At 40.6% G+C, this 19,541-nt stretch overlaps 1 protein-coding gene across 1 annotated transcript in view; it reads left to right on the top strand.

The window, feature by feature from the left end:
• Nucleotides 1-2,424: 2,424 nt before the first annotated feature.
• TMEM245 (transmembrane protein 245) overlaps nt 2,425-19,541 on the top strand; it is an 88,218-nt gene continuing 71,101 nt past the window's right edge. The window contains exons 1-3 of the mRNA XM_058523733.1: nt 2,425-3,018; nt 12,882-12,999; nt 14,883-14,984. Coding sequence (XP_058379716.1) covers nt 2,428-3,018; nt 12,882-12,999; nt 14,883-14,984 — 811 coding nt within the window. The 5' untranslated portion in view covers nt 2,425-2,427. The remainder of the gene's footprint in view (nt 3,019-12,881; nt 13,000-14,882; nt 14,985-19,541) is intronic.

The following is a 19,541-nucleotide window of genomic DNA, read 5'->3' as shown; positions in this document are numbered from 1 at the left end:
TTTGACTGTAGTGTGGTGAGTGCAATCCTAGGAGCGGTGAGCAAAATCCTGTGGGAACCCAGCCTTGTGTTTGGCCGTATAAATGTTAGTCTAGTTAGTTTCTAGTGCTTCAGCCTTCATTTCTATTAGAGTTCCATTCTTGACTAGAAATTCTGTCAGAGACCTGTCAGTTCTATTGCTTTGGCCATTAGAACAGTTTTGAAATGTTCAGCAATTTTGCCTTTCATTGAGATGCAATGAAGACCATGACAGGGCATTTTTGATTTGCTGAGCTGGGTCCCCAACACAATTTAGGCAACATCACCCCTACCCCCTCATGTCCTGTGCATGCATATGTCAGTTTGTTTGTATCCAGTGATAGATGCTTTTGTTATGTAACATGGGAGCTTTCCTCTTGTAACTAGAAGAAGGGAGCCGAGTCTTTGGTTGGAAGAGGACAGAGGGGATGGTTTGATCTTTGTCCCCTCACTGACCCTGTGGATAGGTTTTGAGCCCCTGTGGTTAGAGGACTGAAGGCCAGACATGGAAGGAAATCTTCATGAGAGGAGTTATCACACATTGGGCACAAGTGACCTGATTTAGGGCTTGAGTGACAAAAGGGCACAGAGTCAGCAAGTCAGGGAGAAGGACTTCTGTCCCATCTCTGAGTGGAACCCAGCTCTGCTTTTGCACCCTGAGGATTAGAAGTTGGGGAGTATCCAGGATCTGGAACTAGTGACACAGGCACTGGACTCAGTGAGCTGTGTGGGCAGCAGGGTGGTCATAGGGTGGCTGACTCATGTCTCTGCGTATATGTGAGGCACCCCCTTTGGAACTCCCTAGAAATTACTGAGGACTTTTTGAGAGACTGAGGCACTGTTGTTACATAAATGGGAGCTTGAGTCAGTGTAAAATGGACACTGAAAGCAGATGTGACCATAATTTGTAATCATAATCTCAGCAGCCCTAGAAAAAGTAGTTAAGAAGCAAAGCAGTAGTCCAATTGAAGCAAAATATTTAGAGTCAAAGTCCAAAGACCACTTGAAAAACAAGGATTGTGACCTGAAATCTAAAAACAAGATGGAAAGGAATTACTTTTTCATTTACTTTATTTACTGAATCCCCTAGTCTCCAAGTCTTAGTAAGCAATAGTTTCTTCATCTGAAAACTGTGCATAAGGATACTGTCCTGTCTACTTTAGAAGAGAAACAAAAATTATGTTGAAATTAATAGGAAAACTCATTGAAAATAGAACATGGATAGCTTGCAGGGTTTCAAAGCACTCACATATTGATATTCACTAATGGCTTGCTTTCTTTCCCTCCCCCTCCTCCCTTCCTTCCTTCTTTCTTCTTTTTTAAAAACTAAAAATCTGTTTGAAGTATTTTATGAGTAGTTGGCTTGGATCCCAGGATCTTTCCAAATGGAGAACAGAAGCACCTTGCACTCCCCCAGAGCTTCCTCTTTTTCACACAACCCTGAGACAAGAGCTTCTATTGTTATCTTTCCCATGTCATAGAGGGAAAATTTGGGTTGGGGGCTTGATTGACCTGACTCCAGGTCTCAAAAAGAAACAATTGTAGTTTGAGACTCTGATCTAGAGCTCTTTCAGGAGTTTAGATTGCTCCCACACTGACACCTGCACCAATGCTTGTCAACAGTTGCTGCACATTACAGTCCTCTGAGGAGCTTTAAAAAATAGGCCAAAGGATCCCCTGTCAGATCAAGTAGCATAGTAGGTCAGAATATAGACTTTGGAGCCAGACTCTGAGTTTGAATCCTGCCTCTGCCACTTACTAGCTATGTGACCTTGGCAAGCTACTTACCTTCTCTGTGCCTCAGTTTTCCTCTTTGTAAAGTGGGGATAATAATATCGCCTTCTTCGGAAGGATGTTCTAAGGATTAAATGAGTTAATGGGAATGAGGCACTTAGAACAGGGCCTGCCATATGGTAATCGCTATTTAAAATCCTGCCAAATACACCAGAGCAAACACTTTGTTTATTAAGTAAATCAATAAAATAGAATCTGAGGATCGGTCTTTTACAACTACTCCCCCGCGGGATTCTAATGTACAGCCTGAGTTATTAACATGTGAGTGTAGTGCCTCTTTCGGGATTCCGCCTCCGGAAAAGTTGACATTAACCAGTGGGGCGAAGAGAGCTTTTTTTTTTTTTTTTTTTTCCCCTTTGCCTCTTGTAAGTTGTTGAGACCAGAAACCCGTTACCTGGATCCTGCAGGGACCAATGGGCTAAGGGAGCCCGGGGGCGAAGGCTCTCCACCTATACTTTCTGGGAGTGGTAGTTCCCCAAAGGTCCAGTAAGAGGTCGGTGGCCAGCTAGGAACTACAACTCCCACAACGCCACGCGACGCCCGCCCTGCCTCTCGCCGGCGGCTCTTGCCCAGCTTTCCCGTACCGCCTCTCGGCGGCGGCGGCGACAGAAGCACCATGGCCGACGACGGCGGTGGGAGTGCCGCCTCCGCTGAGGCGCCCAGTCCGCGGGGCTCCCCGGCCCGGGCGCCGCAGGTCCCAAGCACGGTCGGGCCGGGCGGCGGCTGCGGGGAGACCCCGCGGACGGCGGCGCTGGCGCTGCGCTTCGACAAGCCCATCAAGCAGGCCTTCTACAACACCGGGGCCGTGCTGTTCGTGTGCCTGTGCTGCGGCGCCGCCGTGCTCGTCTACTTCATCCTGGAGGCCTTCCTACGGCCGCTGCTGTGGGCCGTGCTGTGCGGCACCTTCCTGCACCCCTTCAAGAGCTCGCTCACGCGCCTGGGTCGCCACTGGCTGCAGCGCCTGCACCGCGCGCACACGCCCATCGTGCTGGCCGCGCTGCTGCTGCCGCTCTGCTTCGCCGACTACGGCGTCGAGGCCCTGGGCGAGCAGGCGCTGCGCCGCCGCCGCCTGCTGCTGTTGCTCGGCGCCGGCGGCCCGCTGCTCTACGGCCTCTACAGCCTGGGGAGCTACCTGGGCGTGCAGGTGCTGCTGGCCCACGCCGGCGCGCTCATCTGCCGCGGGCTGGACTACTTCAGCAGCCTGTGGGTGAGTGGGGGGCGGCCCGGGCCGCCGCCGAGTCCCTCCGTGGCCCCGGCGGGCACGCAGTACCCTCCACCACGCCCCCAGTTCGCTGGGGTGCGGTCCTGCAGCATGTCTTCGCTGCGCGAGGGCGACCAAAGGTCCACACCTGGGCGGCAGTGATTGTCAGTCCCCGCCTTCCTTTTCATGCACTTGAGGAACTTGGCGCACTTCATTCCAAAGGGAAAGCGGGTGTGTTTTGAAACAGCGTCCCTGTCCCCCCCCCTCATCCTAATAGACCCTCTTGGGGGGATGTGTCCCCTGATGAGAATCGCTGTTCCGTATCAGCAGGTGGACTTGAATTTACTCCTAGTCAGCGAGACGGGGTGCTCGGCCATCTTCAGTTCTGCTCGCGGGGGACTTTTCTGAATGTCAGAGTTGGAAGGGGCCTTAGGGATTCTAGTCCAACCTGCCATCCCACAGATAGGAGAGGTGACTTCTTACCAGACTACAGCTAGTTAGGGACAAAGAGGGGACTAGTTGACTCAAGTTTCTCAAGTTCTAAAACAAAGCTTTCTTAATAGTCCCGGGCTGCCTCTCAGTTCAGGTGATTTCAGTATACTTTGTGGCGGAGCTGAGCCACCTGGGCCTGTTCCTCGTCATGCTTTACTTCTTGGGAACTGCTTATGTTGGACGGTACATCTCCTCCCGGCTGGATTACTTCAGCAGACTGGGGTGAAGGAGAGGTAGATTTGTGATTCTTGGATCACCCTGAGCTTATTCATGGAAAGTCAAGGAGCTTTATAATTGGAAGGGATTTCAAAGGTAATCTAGTGACACATTTCCTAACTCAGACCAGATTGTAGACTAGTTACTTACACAGATATTTAACTGGGAACTGTTAAAAACAAGTGGATATTTAGTGCATAAGAATGCTAATTCATCAACAAACAGTACCATTTAAAAATAACTTTATTCACTTTTCTCCATGTTCAATGCATCTTGACATCAAGTTGCAAGATAATTCCCCTTATCTGTCAAGCAGGGTTTTGCCTTGCCTGAGGTTATTGGTACAGTGATGATTGATCACAGAACTCCTGTCTTCTCTTGTTCTATCAATACCACTTCTCAGTTCAAGTTAAAAGTTGATTATGTTGTTAGGTACTGGGCTTTGTGAGGGATTTAAAAGGAGTATGATGCAGGCTGTCTTGAAGATGCATATAATCATATGTGACCGTATTCTCATGGAGATGACAGACAGATTAATGTTCATTACCCACCAATTATGGGCCAGTAAGCTATTGGGGAGCACCTCATTTATAATTGTGGGATGCTGCCTGTGTGTACATTGTTAAGTGGTCAGATGGAAGCCTTGGCTTCAGAGAGGCCTGGGCTCTTTCAATTGTAGTAAGAGGGAGGGATGTGGAATCACCTTCTCTCACTCTTGGGGCTTGCTAGAGTGACAAGGGAAAGTGATCCTATAATTAATTTACTCTACTGCCTGATGCTTGCCACTCTTTGGGAGAGGTTTCTGAGGGCCAGAGAACGTGATTGTCCCAAACTCACTCAGACTGTGAACAAATCTGCATTCACATTTGTGGAGTCCCAGTTCAGTGTTATTTCTCCCTTACCTTGTTTCTCAATTCAATTAAGTTGATTGAATGCCTCTTACGTAGAAGGCAGAATACTGTATACTGTTAAAAAATATAAAGACTACTATGACTTGATTCTTATCCTCAAGAAATTCAGTCTTGTCAAAGTCAGACACATTTATAGATTCTGCTAACGTTTTTGACTGTTGATGCTGCAATTTACTGTAAATTAGTGTAGGCCGGACCAAGAAGCATATCCACTAAACTGTAGCAAATTAGAAAAGAAAAGCCTAACATATCTGAATAGCGTATTTTCATACTAGAGTAAGAAGTTGAATACATGGGTAAATTGGTATGATTAGTGGAAAATGAGGCATTTCTTCCTGTCTTTCTCAGTAGAAAGAGATGAGGAATTGAATACTTGTGAAGTGCCGGCAGCTGGATGTATATAGATAGCTTTGAGTATCTTTTTTTTTTCTTTTTGTGAGGAAGATCAGCCCTGTGCTAACATGTGCCAATCCTTCTCTTTTTTTGCTGAGGAAGACTGGCCCTGGGCTAACATCCGTGCCTATCTTCCTCCACTTTATATGGGCCGCCGCCACAGCATGGCCTGACAAGCGGTGCGTCAGTGTGCGCCCGGGATCCAAACCTGCGAACCCTGGGCCGCTACAGTGGAGTGTGCGCACTTAACCCTGGGCCGCTACAGTGGAGTGTGCGCACTTAACCGCTTGCACCACCAGGCCGGCCCCCGCTTTGAGTAGCTTTTTACTGAAGATAAACTCTTATCTTTGTATATTTAGATACCCTTGTATGGGTTGTGGATGAACAGAAAAGAAGGGCCAAAGTTGATTAGAAGAAGAGAGGAAGGTCAAGCCAATGAATGATTATAAAAAGGCTTGAGGGCCGGCCCCGTGGCTTAGCGGTTGGGTGCGAGCGCTCCGCTACTGGCCGCCAGGGTTCGGATCCGGTGCGCACACCGACGCACCGCTTCTCCGGCCATGCTGAGGCCGCGTCCCACATACAGCAACTAGAAGGATGTGCAGCTATGACATACAACTATCTGCTGGGGCTTTGGGGAAAAAAAAGGAGGAGGATTGGCAATGGATGTTAGCTCAGGGCCGGTCTTCCTCGGCAAAGAGAGGAGGATTGGCATGGATGTTAGCTCAGGACTGATCTCCCCCCCCACAAAAAAAAAAAAAAGGCTTGAAACTCAGCTGTTTGGGTAAAGTGGTGGAGGCAAGGGAGAAGAGGAAGGGGTAAAAAGCCCATTATAAGAGAGACAGTATGAGTTCCTTAGAAGTGAGTAGAGAGTGGTAGAGGGGCTAAAGTGAAGGAGTAGAGCCTGGAGGTTGATCTGAGTTGGAGAGAAACAAAGCTTATAGTTGTGTCTTTTTGAAGCAGCACTTAGGGGTGGGTGGTTAGATAGGGTGAGGTGTACCTGGGAAGCAGAGACAGGGAGTCCTCAGCTCTCAGCCAAAGGTGCTGATTAAGGCCTGACATGAAGTGAAATCAGGTCATGTGACCCGGCAGGGGGCCCACGCTGTAACTTTCCTATCTGCTAGTTCACAGCGGGTTTGGTTTTGTGAGCCCAAGTGGAAACAGTCTACATAGGAAAAGTCTTGATGCTTTCTAGACAACTTGTAGATTTGGGCCTACTGCTGAAGAGAGGTGTAGATAGGAGAGGCAGGGGGAAAAGTTACGTTGAAGCAAATCTACATTTTGGAGAGCTGACAATTCATGCCTTTAAGATCCAACTTCTGAGCATCTCTTGTGTGCCAAACACCAGATTAGGTGCTGTTATGTGTGTGATTTCATTCTCACAACAATCCTGTGAAGTAGGAGGGAGGGATTTCATAGGTGAGAAGACCGATTTAGAGATTGATCTGTTCGTTCTATCAGTAAATGGTATTCAAGAGACCAGTCAGCAGTTGAGGTCCCTTTGTTATGAAAACCAATAAGGATTTTAAAAAGTTTTACCCCAGTACGTTGTTTAAATTTTTTAGTTTAGTTTTTTTTTGAATAAATTGATTTTAGTTATTAGGAAAAAAAAATAGAAGAATATCAGGATTGGACCAACCACACAAGTTCCCCCAAAGACCCCTGGATTCTAGTCATCTAGAAACCTTAGCCATGTTTTCTTCTCTTTTCTCCTTGTATCTGTTCTGTTACTTCCAAGTCCTGTCCAGTTTTCCTTTAGTGACTTCAGTACCCGTATTTTCCTTTGATACTGGTTTATCCTTACGGTTCTGTTCCTTTTCACCCCACTTTTGGGTTACTTCAGTCTCCTTAGTCTTTTCCTTGCATCTAATCTCCTCCTAACACCCCATCCTGCTTTCAAGTGAGAAACTAATCGTTTATGGTCCGAGTAATTCTTTTTACACAGTTTCAACTATATTAGAATGTTGTACTGACTTAGTAAGTGATTTCTAAACACTTAAAAAAAATAATCTGTTGCACCAAGCTCACCTGTGGCTCAGTCCTTAGGGTCCTTGGCATCTTCCCGTGGTGTAGAGTTGTCAAATCTGAAAAGCTAATGCCCCCCACCACCCCCCCCCCACACCATTTTTCTTTGCTGGGAGTGTTTTGGTCTCTGTTAGTTCAGGCTTGTTAGAAAATTTGAAGACTATTTACAGTTTTTGCAGTAGTTGTAGATTTGCTTTTCTCCGTGGTCTCTGATCCCATTGTTTCCATTTTACTTTATAAAGAAGCGTAAGGTGGAAAGAATAGTAGCTGAAAGGTGAGAAGTCTGTAAATTCTAAGCTGAGCTCTGTCACTAACTTGCTTTGTGACCTTGGACAGACCAAGGACCTTCTCTGGGCTGTTCAACCCCAGTTGTGTGAAGTGTGGGGTTGGCTTGGATGATTTCTAGGGTCCCTTGATGTTCAGTTTTACAGATCCTGAGTTTGGCACTACTGCCCAAGAAGCTCTTAGGAAGTGTACATTAGCCAGCCAGGCCTACTCCATTCCACTTCTGAACCTTTTTCTAGGTGTGTTTTTGCTTGCCTGGCAACAGTAAGGAGGAAAGTTTCCAGTGCTTAGATTTTTTCTCACAGACTTTGATTATAAAAGATTCTTGACTCTAAGTTACCACACTACAAAGATAACAGTTTTCAAATTAGAGTTATGCTGTTTTAAAGGGGAATGAAGTACCTGAAGCCATCACTAATGGGGGCTGTGGCTCGGTAACTTGGGAAGGAGTCTGTCATTTTGACTTAGGAAACTATTTCGCACAAACATGCAACAGAAGAAAGCCAAGTTGTTTCTCCAGTTAATGCCCAGATGACAATAAATTGAAATAAAGACATAGTCTAAAAGGCAAAGTCTACTTAAGCTTTATGCATTTAATATTTTGTTTAATCGGAAACATATATGTGGTTAATACGTCAAATGAAAAGAAAATATGATTATTAGTTTGCTTTACTTGTAGTGCTAAGTAAATATTGCCACCTTTTATGTAGGGTCTTATATAATATCTGGCACACATTAGTGCTTTAAAATGAGTATTGAATATTTTGAAAAGGACACATTGTTTTGAAGAACATCAATTTGGGAAAGTATGCCTTATGTATAAACTGTGTCTCATTGGTTTATGCCTGGGAAAAAATTCATACTTGAAGATTTGCTCAGAGGCTAAACATATCTTTCCGGGAGAGAGAGAGAGACAGAGAGAAAGAAATAAAAAACTCTCTTAAAGGCACACTTCTAGGAATCCATACAAAATCCATGAAATTTGAATGTACAGATCCTTATTTTCAGCAAGTTATTTTAAAGAATATTTAGCAATTTAAAAACTTGACGCAAGTAAAACATGCTTGTTATATAAAAAGCAATTTAAGCAAAATAGAAATTTATGTGGTAAAAGTGAATCGTTGTCTCTTCTCTGCCACCATTCCCCCTGTGTAGATGTCACTATTGTTAACTGATGAATACCCTTCTAAATTTATTTCTATGCCTATGTGAACATATGAAGTATAGGTTTTATTTTTTAAAACAAAAATGGGATAACATATAAACTCTACATCATGCTTTCATCTATCACCGTATTGTGAACATCTTTCCTTGTTAGCACTTAGGGAAATACTTCTTTCTTTTAATAGTATTATAGTATAAAAACTTTTTTTAGATGCCTTTTAGAAAGCGTTCCTACCAGATTATTTTAGCTCTAAATTTGTATTAGGATAATCTGAGAAACATTTTTAGACGTTGGTAATTGTATAATCATAATGGTTTTAATAGACACACTAAAGTGTTTTTATAAATGGCCATACTTTTTGAACTAATAATATCCTATGAATCTTTTCTGAGGAAACACTTCAAATGAAGAAAAAAATCCATAAGCCAAGAGGTTTTTTTTTTTTAAAGTTAAAAACATTTAGGGCCGGCCCTGTGGCTTAGCGGTTAAGTGCGCGCGCTCCGCTGCTGGCGGCCTGGATTCAGATCCCAGGCGCGCACTGACGCACCGCTTCTCCGGCCATGCTGAGGCCGCATCCCACATACAGCAACTAGAAGGATGTGCAGCTATAACATACAACTATCTACTGGGACTTTGGGGGGGAAAAAATTTACTGTTTATATAGATAATACTACTCTTAGGAGAAAATTCAGTACTTGAAGGAAAGCATAAAGAAGCAAGTTATCCCCTGAAATCCAACCATCTAGAGATAATATTTTTTTAAGGTTTTGGTGAGTATATTTTCACTGTTATAAATTTACACATGCATAAATTTATACTGTGTCATTGAACATAGATATTCATAATGCCTTTGATAGTCTGAATAATTATTCCATTTTGGGAGATACTGTTATTAAACAGTCCCCTATAAAATGACATTTAGGTTATCAATTTTTTAATATTTTAAACTGCCACAGTGGACATTTTTATATCTATCTGCATAGTGTGTGGTGCTTCTGTAAACCAAATTCCTAGAAGTGGAATTGGAGAAAATATTTAATGAGCGGTTATTTTAAAGTGAGCTGAGGTTATCTGTGAGTTGCTGGTTTACTTGGTGAAAACAGGACTTTCTTAAGACCATGAGTTTCCCTTAAAAAATCTGAAGTATGCAGTCTCTTATTTTTTCTCTCCCTGCAAGTGATACTAATTCCTTATGAGTACAGATAAGAACCACTTCCTGGAGATTGGTTTAAAAGTATCATAGGCTTAAAATCTGAAAGTATATACCTTTTGTGATCCTGTAGTTCAGCTTCTCACTGAGGGCAGACTCTCCTACTTTGTCATCCCTGACTATGGTCAGCTTTTGCTCAAACACTTTTAGTAGTGGTAAGCTTATTCAATTTTTATACTACTATAGTTTGTTAGAAAAACTTATCCTCATATTGAGCTGAAATGTGTAGCTTCCTAATTCCCACCTATTACTTCTGCCCTCAGAACTGCATAAAATTAAGTCTAATGCCTCTCCCAGATGACATTTTCCCGGCTATTTGATGATAGCTATCAAATCTTGATATTTCTTTCTCTTTTCTAAGCTAAACAGTTGGTTTTTTCCAGCCATATCTGTATATTGTATGTGGTGATTTCCATTTCCTTTCCCAGTCTGAATTTTATTGCTGATATGGTTTGATACAAATTCAGTGAAACAATCGCTTTCCCTGCTATGGGTGTTGTACTTTTATTAATAGGCACTCACACCGGTTATACCCCTGACTCAAACTGAAGAGTAGCTTAACTGTCCTCTTCCCATTCTGTACTTGTACAGTTAAGTTTTGAACCTAAAAGTAGAACTTTGCATTTCTCTCTGTTAAATTTAATCTTATTTGAATTAGCCCATTGTTCTAGCTTCAGGATATCTTTTTGAATCATTATAGTCATCTCAATTTTTATTGACTGTTACCAATTTTGTGTAATCTGTGAGTTCGATTAATATGCCTTCTAGTCTTTCATTTAAATTACTGACTTAATGTTTAATAGGGTGGGACTAATTACCTCTGTAGTCCACTGAAGACCATCTATTTACTGAGGATTATTTTTATTTCAACAATTTGTTGTTTCCCAAATGAACTGTGAATATTTTCCCTTGTGAATATTGGAGCAGCTTTTCCTCTTTATTTTTCTAGCACCACCCTTCTTTCTCTTTATGGTTAAGAAAGCAGACTCTGGAGCCAGGTTCCTGGGTTCTCATCCTAGCTATGTTACTTTTTAGCTGTATGACCTTGGGCAAGTCACTTCTCTGAAGTATCAGTTTCTTTCATCTGTAAAGTGGGGATGATAATAGTACTTATTTCCTGGGGTTATGAGGATTAAATGAGTTCACATATATAAAGTCTTAGAACAGGGCCTGGCCTACAGTAAGTGTTATATAAATGTACTGTTATTATACTCAGATTTTGTTCTGAGCTCTACAGTCGTATGTCAAATTCTCTGAATTCCCAGGGTTAAATTTGTGTGCTCCTGCAAGCTTGAACCCTTTTGATGCAGCTGTAGTCTCACTTCCCATGTACTCATATATCTGGGGCTTAAGATCTCTTGAATATTTCATCTAATAGAGTTGGTTGAAGAAGAATATTTTAATATCCTTTTCATTGTAAAAGAATTAGTGCTCATTAAAGGCAGTTTTGAAAATACAGAAAAACTGTAGAAGGAAAAACAAAATCTTACCACCCAAATACACCCACTAACTTCTTAGTACACTTCCTTTTCCCCCAACTGTGCAATAGATATAATCATGTCTTATGAATTTTTTGTATTTTGCTTTTTCTTTAATAATATCTCAGAGGTATTTTTAATTATTTAGTCTTTGTTTTAAGACAACCTATTGTAATGGTTGCATAACATTTTATTGAGTGAATCATCCGTAGTTAACCACTTCACAGTTGTTGAACTTTTAGGTTATCAACTTTTCACTCTTCTAAATTACACTCTGATGAGCTTCTTTATATTTAAACCTTTTTCAGAATTTATCATTATTTAGTGAGGTTCCAAAGCTGAATTGTCAGGTCAGAAGCTATAAACATTTTTAAGACCTGAAGACTATTTTTATTGATAGGACCAAAATAAAGTAGGAGGTAGTTTTTTATTGTCTTTTGTAGTAATCATATCAGTTCTTTTTTCTTCATTCTCTGAATCAAAGGTTTTTTTTTGTTTTAATTCGCCTTTTTTTTTCCCCTCAAGGTTCAGGTTATTTTGGTAAGTTCTTGGTGCTCACATTTGTTCTGGATTATGTATTCCTTCCATCTTGTGTGAATGTTAAAATATTAAAATACGAGGTTATTAGAGAGTTTCCGATTAGGCCACACTGATGCTTTGTAAGTACTAGAGTCATTTAGTTTTAGTGTCAGGAAAACTGAGGAAGGGACTCTGGCTGGTTCTTCTGTTCTCAGGTCTTGCTGTTTCTTCCTTTGGTAATATTTTTTTCAGCTACGCTTCTTCAACTGTGCCTGTAACTCTGGATGAGGTTCTAACCCTCTGTTGCCCAGATTATTTTAGCAGTGTCACGCTTCAGCTGGCTGCCTTCTTTCTAGTTTTTAAAAATTTCTTTTCACAGTAGCAGGCATATTTCATAGGCTCCAATGAATCTTTTAAACTGATTCTTTTCAGAAGGCTTTCCTTTTCTTTTCTAAACATTAATCTATAGAGAAAACTTTAAGAATTCCACAAGATTAAGCTCTTAAGTCCATGGCTTAGAAATTGAATATTTTATCTTAAATACCTTTATGCATACAATAGTTTTTGAACTTTAACATAAATTAAAAATATATTTATGTAGTTTTTGTTAACAGTATTTGAATAATATCACTACATGGGATTTTATTTTATTTTATTTTATTTTTTTTGAGGAAGATCAGCCCTGAGCTAACATCCATGCTAATCCTCCTCTTTTTTTTTTTTGCTGAGGAAGATCGGCTCTGAGCTAACATCTATTGCTAATCCTCCTCCTTCCCCCCCCACCCCCAAAGCCCCAGTAGATAGTTGTACGTCATAGTTGCACATCCTTCTAGTTGCTGTATGTGGGATGCGGCCTCAGCATGGCTGGAGAAGCGGTGCATCGGTGCACGCCTGGGATCCGAACCCCGGGCCGCCAGTAGCGGAGTGCGCGCACTTAACCTCCAAGCCACGGGGCCGGCCCACTACATGGCATTTTAAAGGCCTGTATTTCAAAACTTGATTTATCTAAACGGAGGAGGAAGATCTTCACACACTCCTTCTAGCCCCTCTGGGCTTCATCTTATCTGTGTTGTATCCACAGCTCTAATGCTACTAGACGCTTGCAAATTTTGTATAATTGTATGTTTACTTTCATGTGTATATATTTTACAACTGTGTCTATGTTTCATTTATTTAAGATCTGGACGTTGGTAGTTGGCTATGTGTTGGCCGTTTCATTCAAGTGGAATGCGAACACTGAACGCTACTTGAGAGCAGTTTCGATTCCTGTCTGGATTATATTGCTTTTTCATTTAGGTGGGTCCTTTTTTCTAACACAGTCTAGCGTAAGGTCAGGCGAGGCTGACCATGTGAATCAAAGTGAATTTTTGGTAGTGTGATATGTTGCGTTTAAAATTCTTTAAAATAACCTTTAGAAAATGTTCTGCTTTAATCTTTTATTAATTTTTAGTGAAAATGTTGTGCTTTAAAATGTCTATCTTTTTTTTAAAAAGAGCAAATAATATTTTCGTTTTCAACTTCCATAATTGATTAGATTTTCCTAAGTTATGTGCTTTTTAGTTTATGTTTGGAACATTTATCTTAATGAATTTTTATTTGCCAATAATTTATATGTTATAATGTTTATCTTTCTAAAATTTACATTTTCTCCAATGTTTGTAACATATTTATTTTTGTTTTTAAAGTACATTAAATAATTTAGTTTCTTTGAGCTTTTTATTTTACAAATTCTGTGCACTTTCAAAATAAAATATTGATGGTATGTAACATAAAAAAAAAGTCTATCTTTTAATTATATTGAATGTTCATTTTCAAAAAGGTCCTTCAAAAATAAATATAGCTTAAAAAGTAGTGCCCACTTGGACTATCGTGCCCATTTCTGAGTGTCAAACTGAAGGAGATAGATAAGCAGTCAAGGATGATACGAGGTGCTCAAAATCGTGTTTGAGAAACAGTGAAAGGAACCAGAGATGTTTACTCTGGATGAGAGAAGGGGCTGGGGCCGCGGGGCGGGGGGGGGGGGGCGGGGGGGGAGGAGGGGGAGGTGAGGAGGATATAAAATATGGAAGCCTCTTTCAAGTATTTGAAGGATGGTCCCGTGAAAGAGTGGTTTAAACAGATCTCTGTAACCGTGAGGGAGAGATGTCAGAGCAAGGAGTAGCTTCAGAGGGAGAAATCTCCGTTCAGTACAAGGACGATCAGTGTCAGAGCTGCTAAGTAAATGAGTCCCTATTATTTCAGACTCTTCACTGTTAGCTGAGTGGCTGCTAGGATGCTGTAGGGTGTTTTTTCAGGGACTGTTTTGTCTCTAAGTCTTAAGTCTATGGAAACATTAAGTTCTAGCTAAAAAACAAAATTCAGTAACTAGAGCAGTACATAGCCCATTTAAAGTAGATTTTAGAGCTACTTTTTGTTAAAAATAAAATAACAGAGTTGATTGAAAATGTCTCTCTGCTTAGAGTCTATGTTGAACAAAGCAACACTCTCTAGCTCTGCTGACTGGTAATGCTAGAGGAGTTTATCAACGAGAGCCCCTAATGTCTGATGTGACTCATTTTGCATTTGGGGAAGGCAGAGAGAGGCAGACAGGTATGTCCATGAGGCTCTAGACCAACTCAGGGAAATGCAAATAGCTATAAGTAGGGACCTGATCCCTGGCCCCTTGTTAGCATTTTTGCACTGTACATTAAGGAAGATACATTGAAGTTTTTTACAGTGCTCTTTTGGGCCATTTCATCCTTTCTTAAGAGAGAGAGTTCACACCCAGTGGTATTTTTGGGAAATCAGGTCAGCTCCATGACTTGAGGATCTATGCCTAGTGCAGGTAATTCCGGGGTTAAGTGGGGGAGTTTGAGTTCCAGATGGTCTTAAACCCTGGATGTGCTTTAGAATGAACTTGATTCCTCGGGTGATACAAGCCCGTTAAAGACAGTCTGGCGTGTGCCCAATCCTTTAGACAAGGGACTTCTGAGAAAAGGGCTGGGCCTACTGAGAGAAGCCCTGAATTGACGTTTCATGTGTCTGATGGCCTTTTTTTTTTGAATACATTTTTCCCTATAAAACAATTTTGTTATTAATATATACGCCAGATTGTTCTGTCCGTCTACTAAGCTGAGTCTTTTAAAGACAAGTGCTGAGTTTTTATTTCACTAAAAATGTTAACTCTTAATAATTTGCAGCATCCCTAGCTGGCTCATGGAGAATTCCAGTATTCCTGGTTATTGTTTTCCTGATGTCTGTGGGCACCCTCTATGAAAAACAGAATGGAAAAGAGTCTGCTGGTAAGTAATAGAGCATTCTATTAATATTACTCTTAAGTATTTGGGAGGGTAGCTTTATTAAAAAAACATGCTATGATGAAATGGTTTTAAATCTGTTTAAAAACCTGTGGTGTTTTCTCAACAGAAAATAAATTCGTTTAAAATATTTTAGGTTATTAGACCATGTCCCACCTCCTCATTTTTGGATTTTTTTTATTGAAGTATAATTCATATACAGTCATGCACCACATAATGATGTTTTCGTCAACAATGGACCACATATATGACGGTGATCTCATAAGATTAGTACCACGTAGCCTAGGTGTATAGTAGGCTATGCCATCTAGGTTTGTGTAAGTACACTCTATGATGTTCGCACTGTGACGAAATACCCTAACAATGCATTTCTCAGAACATATCCCCATCGTTAAGTGATGCATGACTGTAACATAAAATTTACCATTATCCATTTTAAAGTGGCATTTAATACATTCACAGTGTTGTGCAACCAGTACTTCCTCTAGTTCAAGACATTTTTATCACCCCAAAAGGAAACCCTGTACCCATTAAGCAACCAACTGTAAAGTTAGGTTATTTATTTAGATCTTTCTTTTTTCCTAATGTGGGTGTTTATCGCTATAAACTGCCTTCTTGGGGCTCTTATAAACTGCTTTTGCATCCTCTAAATTTTGATATGTTGTGTTTCCATTTTCCTTTGGTCAAGATACTGTTTTATTTCTCTTTTGATTTTTTCTTTGATGCATTCGTTTGTCAGAAGTGTTTTTTTTTGATTTTCACATATTTGTGCATTTTCCAATTTTTTGTTGCTTGTGCTTTTGGTATCCTAACAAACTACTGCCAAATCCAAGGTCATGAATGTTTACCCCTGTTGATCTTATATTCTGCAACTTTGCTGAATTTATTTGTTAGCTTTAATAATTTTTGTGGATTCTTTAGGATTTTGTATATATAAGATCATGTCATCTGCGAATAGAGAGTTTTACTTCTTCCTTTCCAATTTGGATGCCTTTTATTTCTTTTTCTTGTCTGATTGCTCTGCTTGTAACTTCTAGTACAATGTTGAATACACCATGTTCTTTTAAAGATTATTTTTGAAGTATGCTGGTTGCAAGTGGCCTTTATCCAGAAACAGTTTGCTAAAGATACAAGTTTCTAATGAGTTGTGAGGGGTTGGGCGGGGGAGGTGGTGAGACATAGTAATGGTTCTCAGGTCGTCAGATTGGGCTTCTACTTATCCAGCCATGTGGAAGCATCTGGGTGGGGCTGGAGAGGTAAATCTGAACAGCACACAGTTTCTACAGTGACTGGCATTTGTTCCCTGTTTCTTTCTGATGGTTATATGTAAACTAAAAAGCAAATTACTGATTGCAGTGGATTTTTACTAGAAAAAAATTAATTTCTCAGATATCAATTTGTTAAAGTTAGAGAAGACAGAGGAACAAAAAAAAAAAATAAAAATCGTTCAAAATCCCACTGCCAACAGATTATACCAAAATATTAACTAATGGTTTCTGTGGATTCACACTATTTAAAACACAGGAAGACTGAATCATAGTGAATATTCTCTTTTGTAACCCATATTTTAAACTTAATTATGTCATGAGTACCTTTTTATGTTAATGAATATACTTCTACAACATTATTTTTCTCATCTTCATGTTATGCTAATCACAAGACTATTTGTGGCACTCTGGTGTGCTTGTAGAAGTACAAGTACAACTTCTACCTCATAGAAGTTTTTTTTTTTTTAAGTTGCTCTTTGTTTTTTATCTTATTTGTTAAATGAGTAATGTCTGACAACTGTAACATATCTTGTATTCATAAATATTTGCTTAGAATTTTAAAATACCTACTTGAAATGAAGAAATGTTAATTACTTATCTCTGACTGGAAAATAGGAAAGATTTTGCTCTGTATTTTGCTATCTTTCTAAGTTTTCTTTGCTGAGCCTTCCTTCCTGGTCACAATCTGTTAGACTCTGTGGTTATACATCAGACCAGTGATAAGTAAATTTCCTGTTTGGCAATTAATATAGAAATTGGTGGTTTCCGCTTGTTCCTCTGGTTAGCTTTATCTCCTTTTTTTCTCCTAATAGTAATGATTCAGACAGCTCTGTTTATCCCTCACCTCTCACTCCAGGACAGTTTTCTCCTTTTGACTGCTTTTGTCCAGGGCTAAGTAAATACTTTATTGCAAGTATATAAATAATGTAGGTCTAAACCAGGCAATTCAGGTGGGTTTTCTCTCTGGTGTAAATTCTAGTCAGCTGGTGATGGCAGCCTAGAGAGCTGTGTGGACAAGAATTCTAAGACCAAATTTTGAGCTCGAGGAAAAAGAAGATCATGTCTGATTATTATAATCAGCCATAAACCCAGGATAGTGGTGTGTTGGCATGCAAACCAGATTGCTGGTATTTGTATTCCTGACTATTGTAAAGAAGGAACTCAGGGACACAGAACAAATGTTGAGACCAGATTTGGACATGTTGATTTTCATTGGTCTGTTCACTCTCATTCTAGCCTGCTTCAGAATAGATTATTCTTGATCTAGAATCCTTTTATGGACTTCTAATCTAGATAATCCTCATCATAAAGTAAATCTTGTAAACTTTTTTTCTAAGTATTTTTTTCCTCTTGCCCGGGAACCTTGTTTCTTTTAGGCATTGGAACTCAAACTCTCTCTTCCATATTGGGACAACTTTTCCCTTTTATTATAGTCATTTCCCTCCTGTAGATGTCACTGTAATATTAGTTAGGTACAGGAAGGCTTCAATGTGCTGCCGTGGCAGTGTGTGCGTTTATTCTTTCCTTGTCATTTCCACTGTCCCATTATAGGACTTGCTCTTGTCTCCTAGTCACCTGTGTAGGCATCTTTCTCTGTGTCTTCTGTGCTTTGAATCTTTTGCTGCTGTAGAAGCTTTTATGATCTGTGCTTCACTGGATTCACAGAATTAATCTTTTGAATTTCATCAGAATTCAAAGCATGGATTTGTTTAGTTCTTACACACAGAAAGCTTCTTGTGGCTCACTGCTGAGTTAGTTTCAGTGGTTCCTGCTGAACCCAGGGGACTTCCTCAGTGGTTTTCTCTTGTAGACCTTGGGAGCTTGCTCTTGGTATTTCTTGGAACCCCAAGATAATGTAGGGAAAAAATGTTAAGTGTCTACCATGCTTTTATTTATTTATTTATTTATTCATTCATTCATTCATGTATGTATGTATGAAGATCAGCCCTGAGCTAACATCCATGCTAATCCTCCTCTTTTTTTTTTGTTGAGGAAGACCGGCTCTGAGCTAACATCTATTGCCAATCCTCTTCCTTTTTTTCCCCAAAGCCCCAGTAGATAGTTGTATGTCATAGTTGCACATCCTTCTAGTTGCTGTATGTGGGACGCCGCCTCAGCATGGCCGGAGAACCGGTGCGTCGGTGCATGCCCGGGATCCGAAGCCGGGCCGCCAGTAGCGGAGCGCGTGCCCTTAACTGCTAAGCCATGGGGCCGGCCGTACCATGCTTTTAAATGTAGTGTATATATATATTTTTTTGATGTTTTAATAGTTTATAACTGTGAAATTTTGGGTTGTACTAAATGTACTATATTTTTTAATCCACAAATAAAACGACCCCTAAAACCTTGTAAAATCAACATCTCCATTTTGCAGATGAAGACATTTACTTCCAGAGGTTAATTTAAGACTTGCCCGCAGTCCCACAGGTGACTGATGGAGCTAAGATATAAATCTAGGTCCTTGACCCTAAGCCCAGTGTTCTTTCCCTTCACCAGGCTCTTTGATCAAACATTAGTCATCCTGAAAAGGTACCAACTGCTGATCCCTCTCGCACTCAGTTGTAGTTGTCAGCTCCTTCAGTCTTCCATGTTGCCCTCTTGGCCCACCACAACTGCAGGACCCAGTGTCTCTGCCTCTTGGATCTCAGAAGTCTCACTTAGTAGATCCTGGAATCCAGCTTTGGTGTGTTCCCTTGGCTTGTGAGAAAAGAGCAACACTAGCATTATTGTTAGCAATAGCAATATGGGCGAGGCCTTATTAGGCTCTTTAAACATGCTGTCTCGTTTAGTTTTCTTAGTAATCCAGTGAGATTGGTATTATACTTATTTTACAAATGAAGAATCTTAGGCTCAGAAAGCCATTTACTGTGAGTATGAGAAGTGCTTCTTCAAAATCTAGGCAAACAAGCGTCAGATGTATCTTTAATAGCCTGGACACCCAGCCTAGAAGTACGGGCAAGTACAACGGGGTCTTTTCCTCCTAACATTGGTAATTGTTTATAAACAACCAGAGGTATCTTTACAGGAAAGGCTTTGTTGTGTTAATCTTTTTGGGATAGCATGTAATATGAATGAACAGGTTTGGTCCGGTTAAGCCCAAATTGGAAAAAGAAAAGGAAAAAACTGAATTTCTTATGCTCGTCTCCCACTCCCCAGTTCTGACGTTGTCAGTTAAACAGGCTTAGAGAAACTCCTCCTGGTCCACATCCAAGCCCTTGTTACTGACCAGTAGTACAGTGAAGTGATACTAGAAGTCACTGAGAAGGAGATGTAT

Source organism: Diceros bicornis, chromosome 28 (assembly GCF_020826845.1).
Source record: "Diceros bicornis minor isolate mBicDic1 chromosome 28, mDicBic1.mat.cur, whole genome shotgun sequence".
Lineage (NCBI taxonomy): Eukaryota > Metazoa > Chordata > Mammalia > Perissodactyla > Rhinocerotidae > Diceros > Diceros bicornis.
The sequence above is the reverse complement of the archived record's forward strand: the minus strand, read 5'-3'. Positions and strand labels throughout refer to the sequence as shown.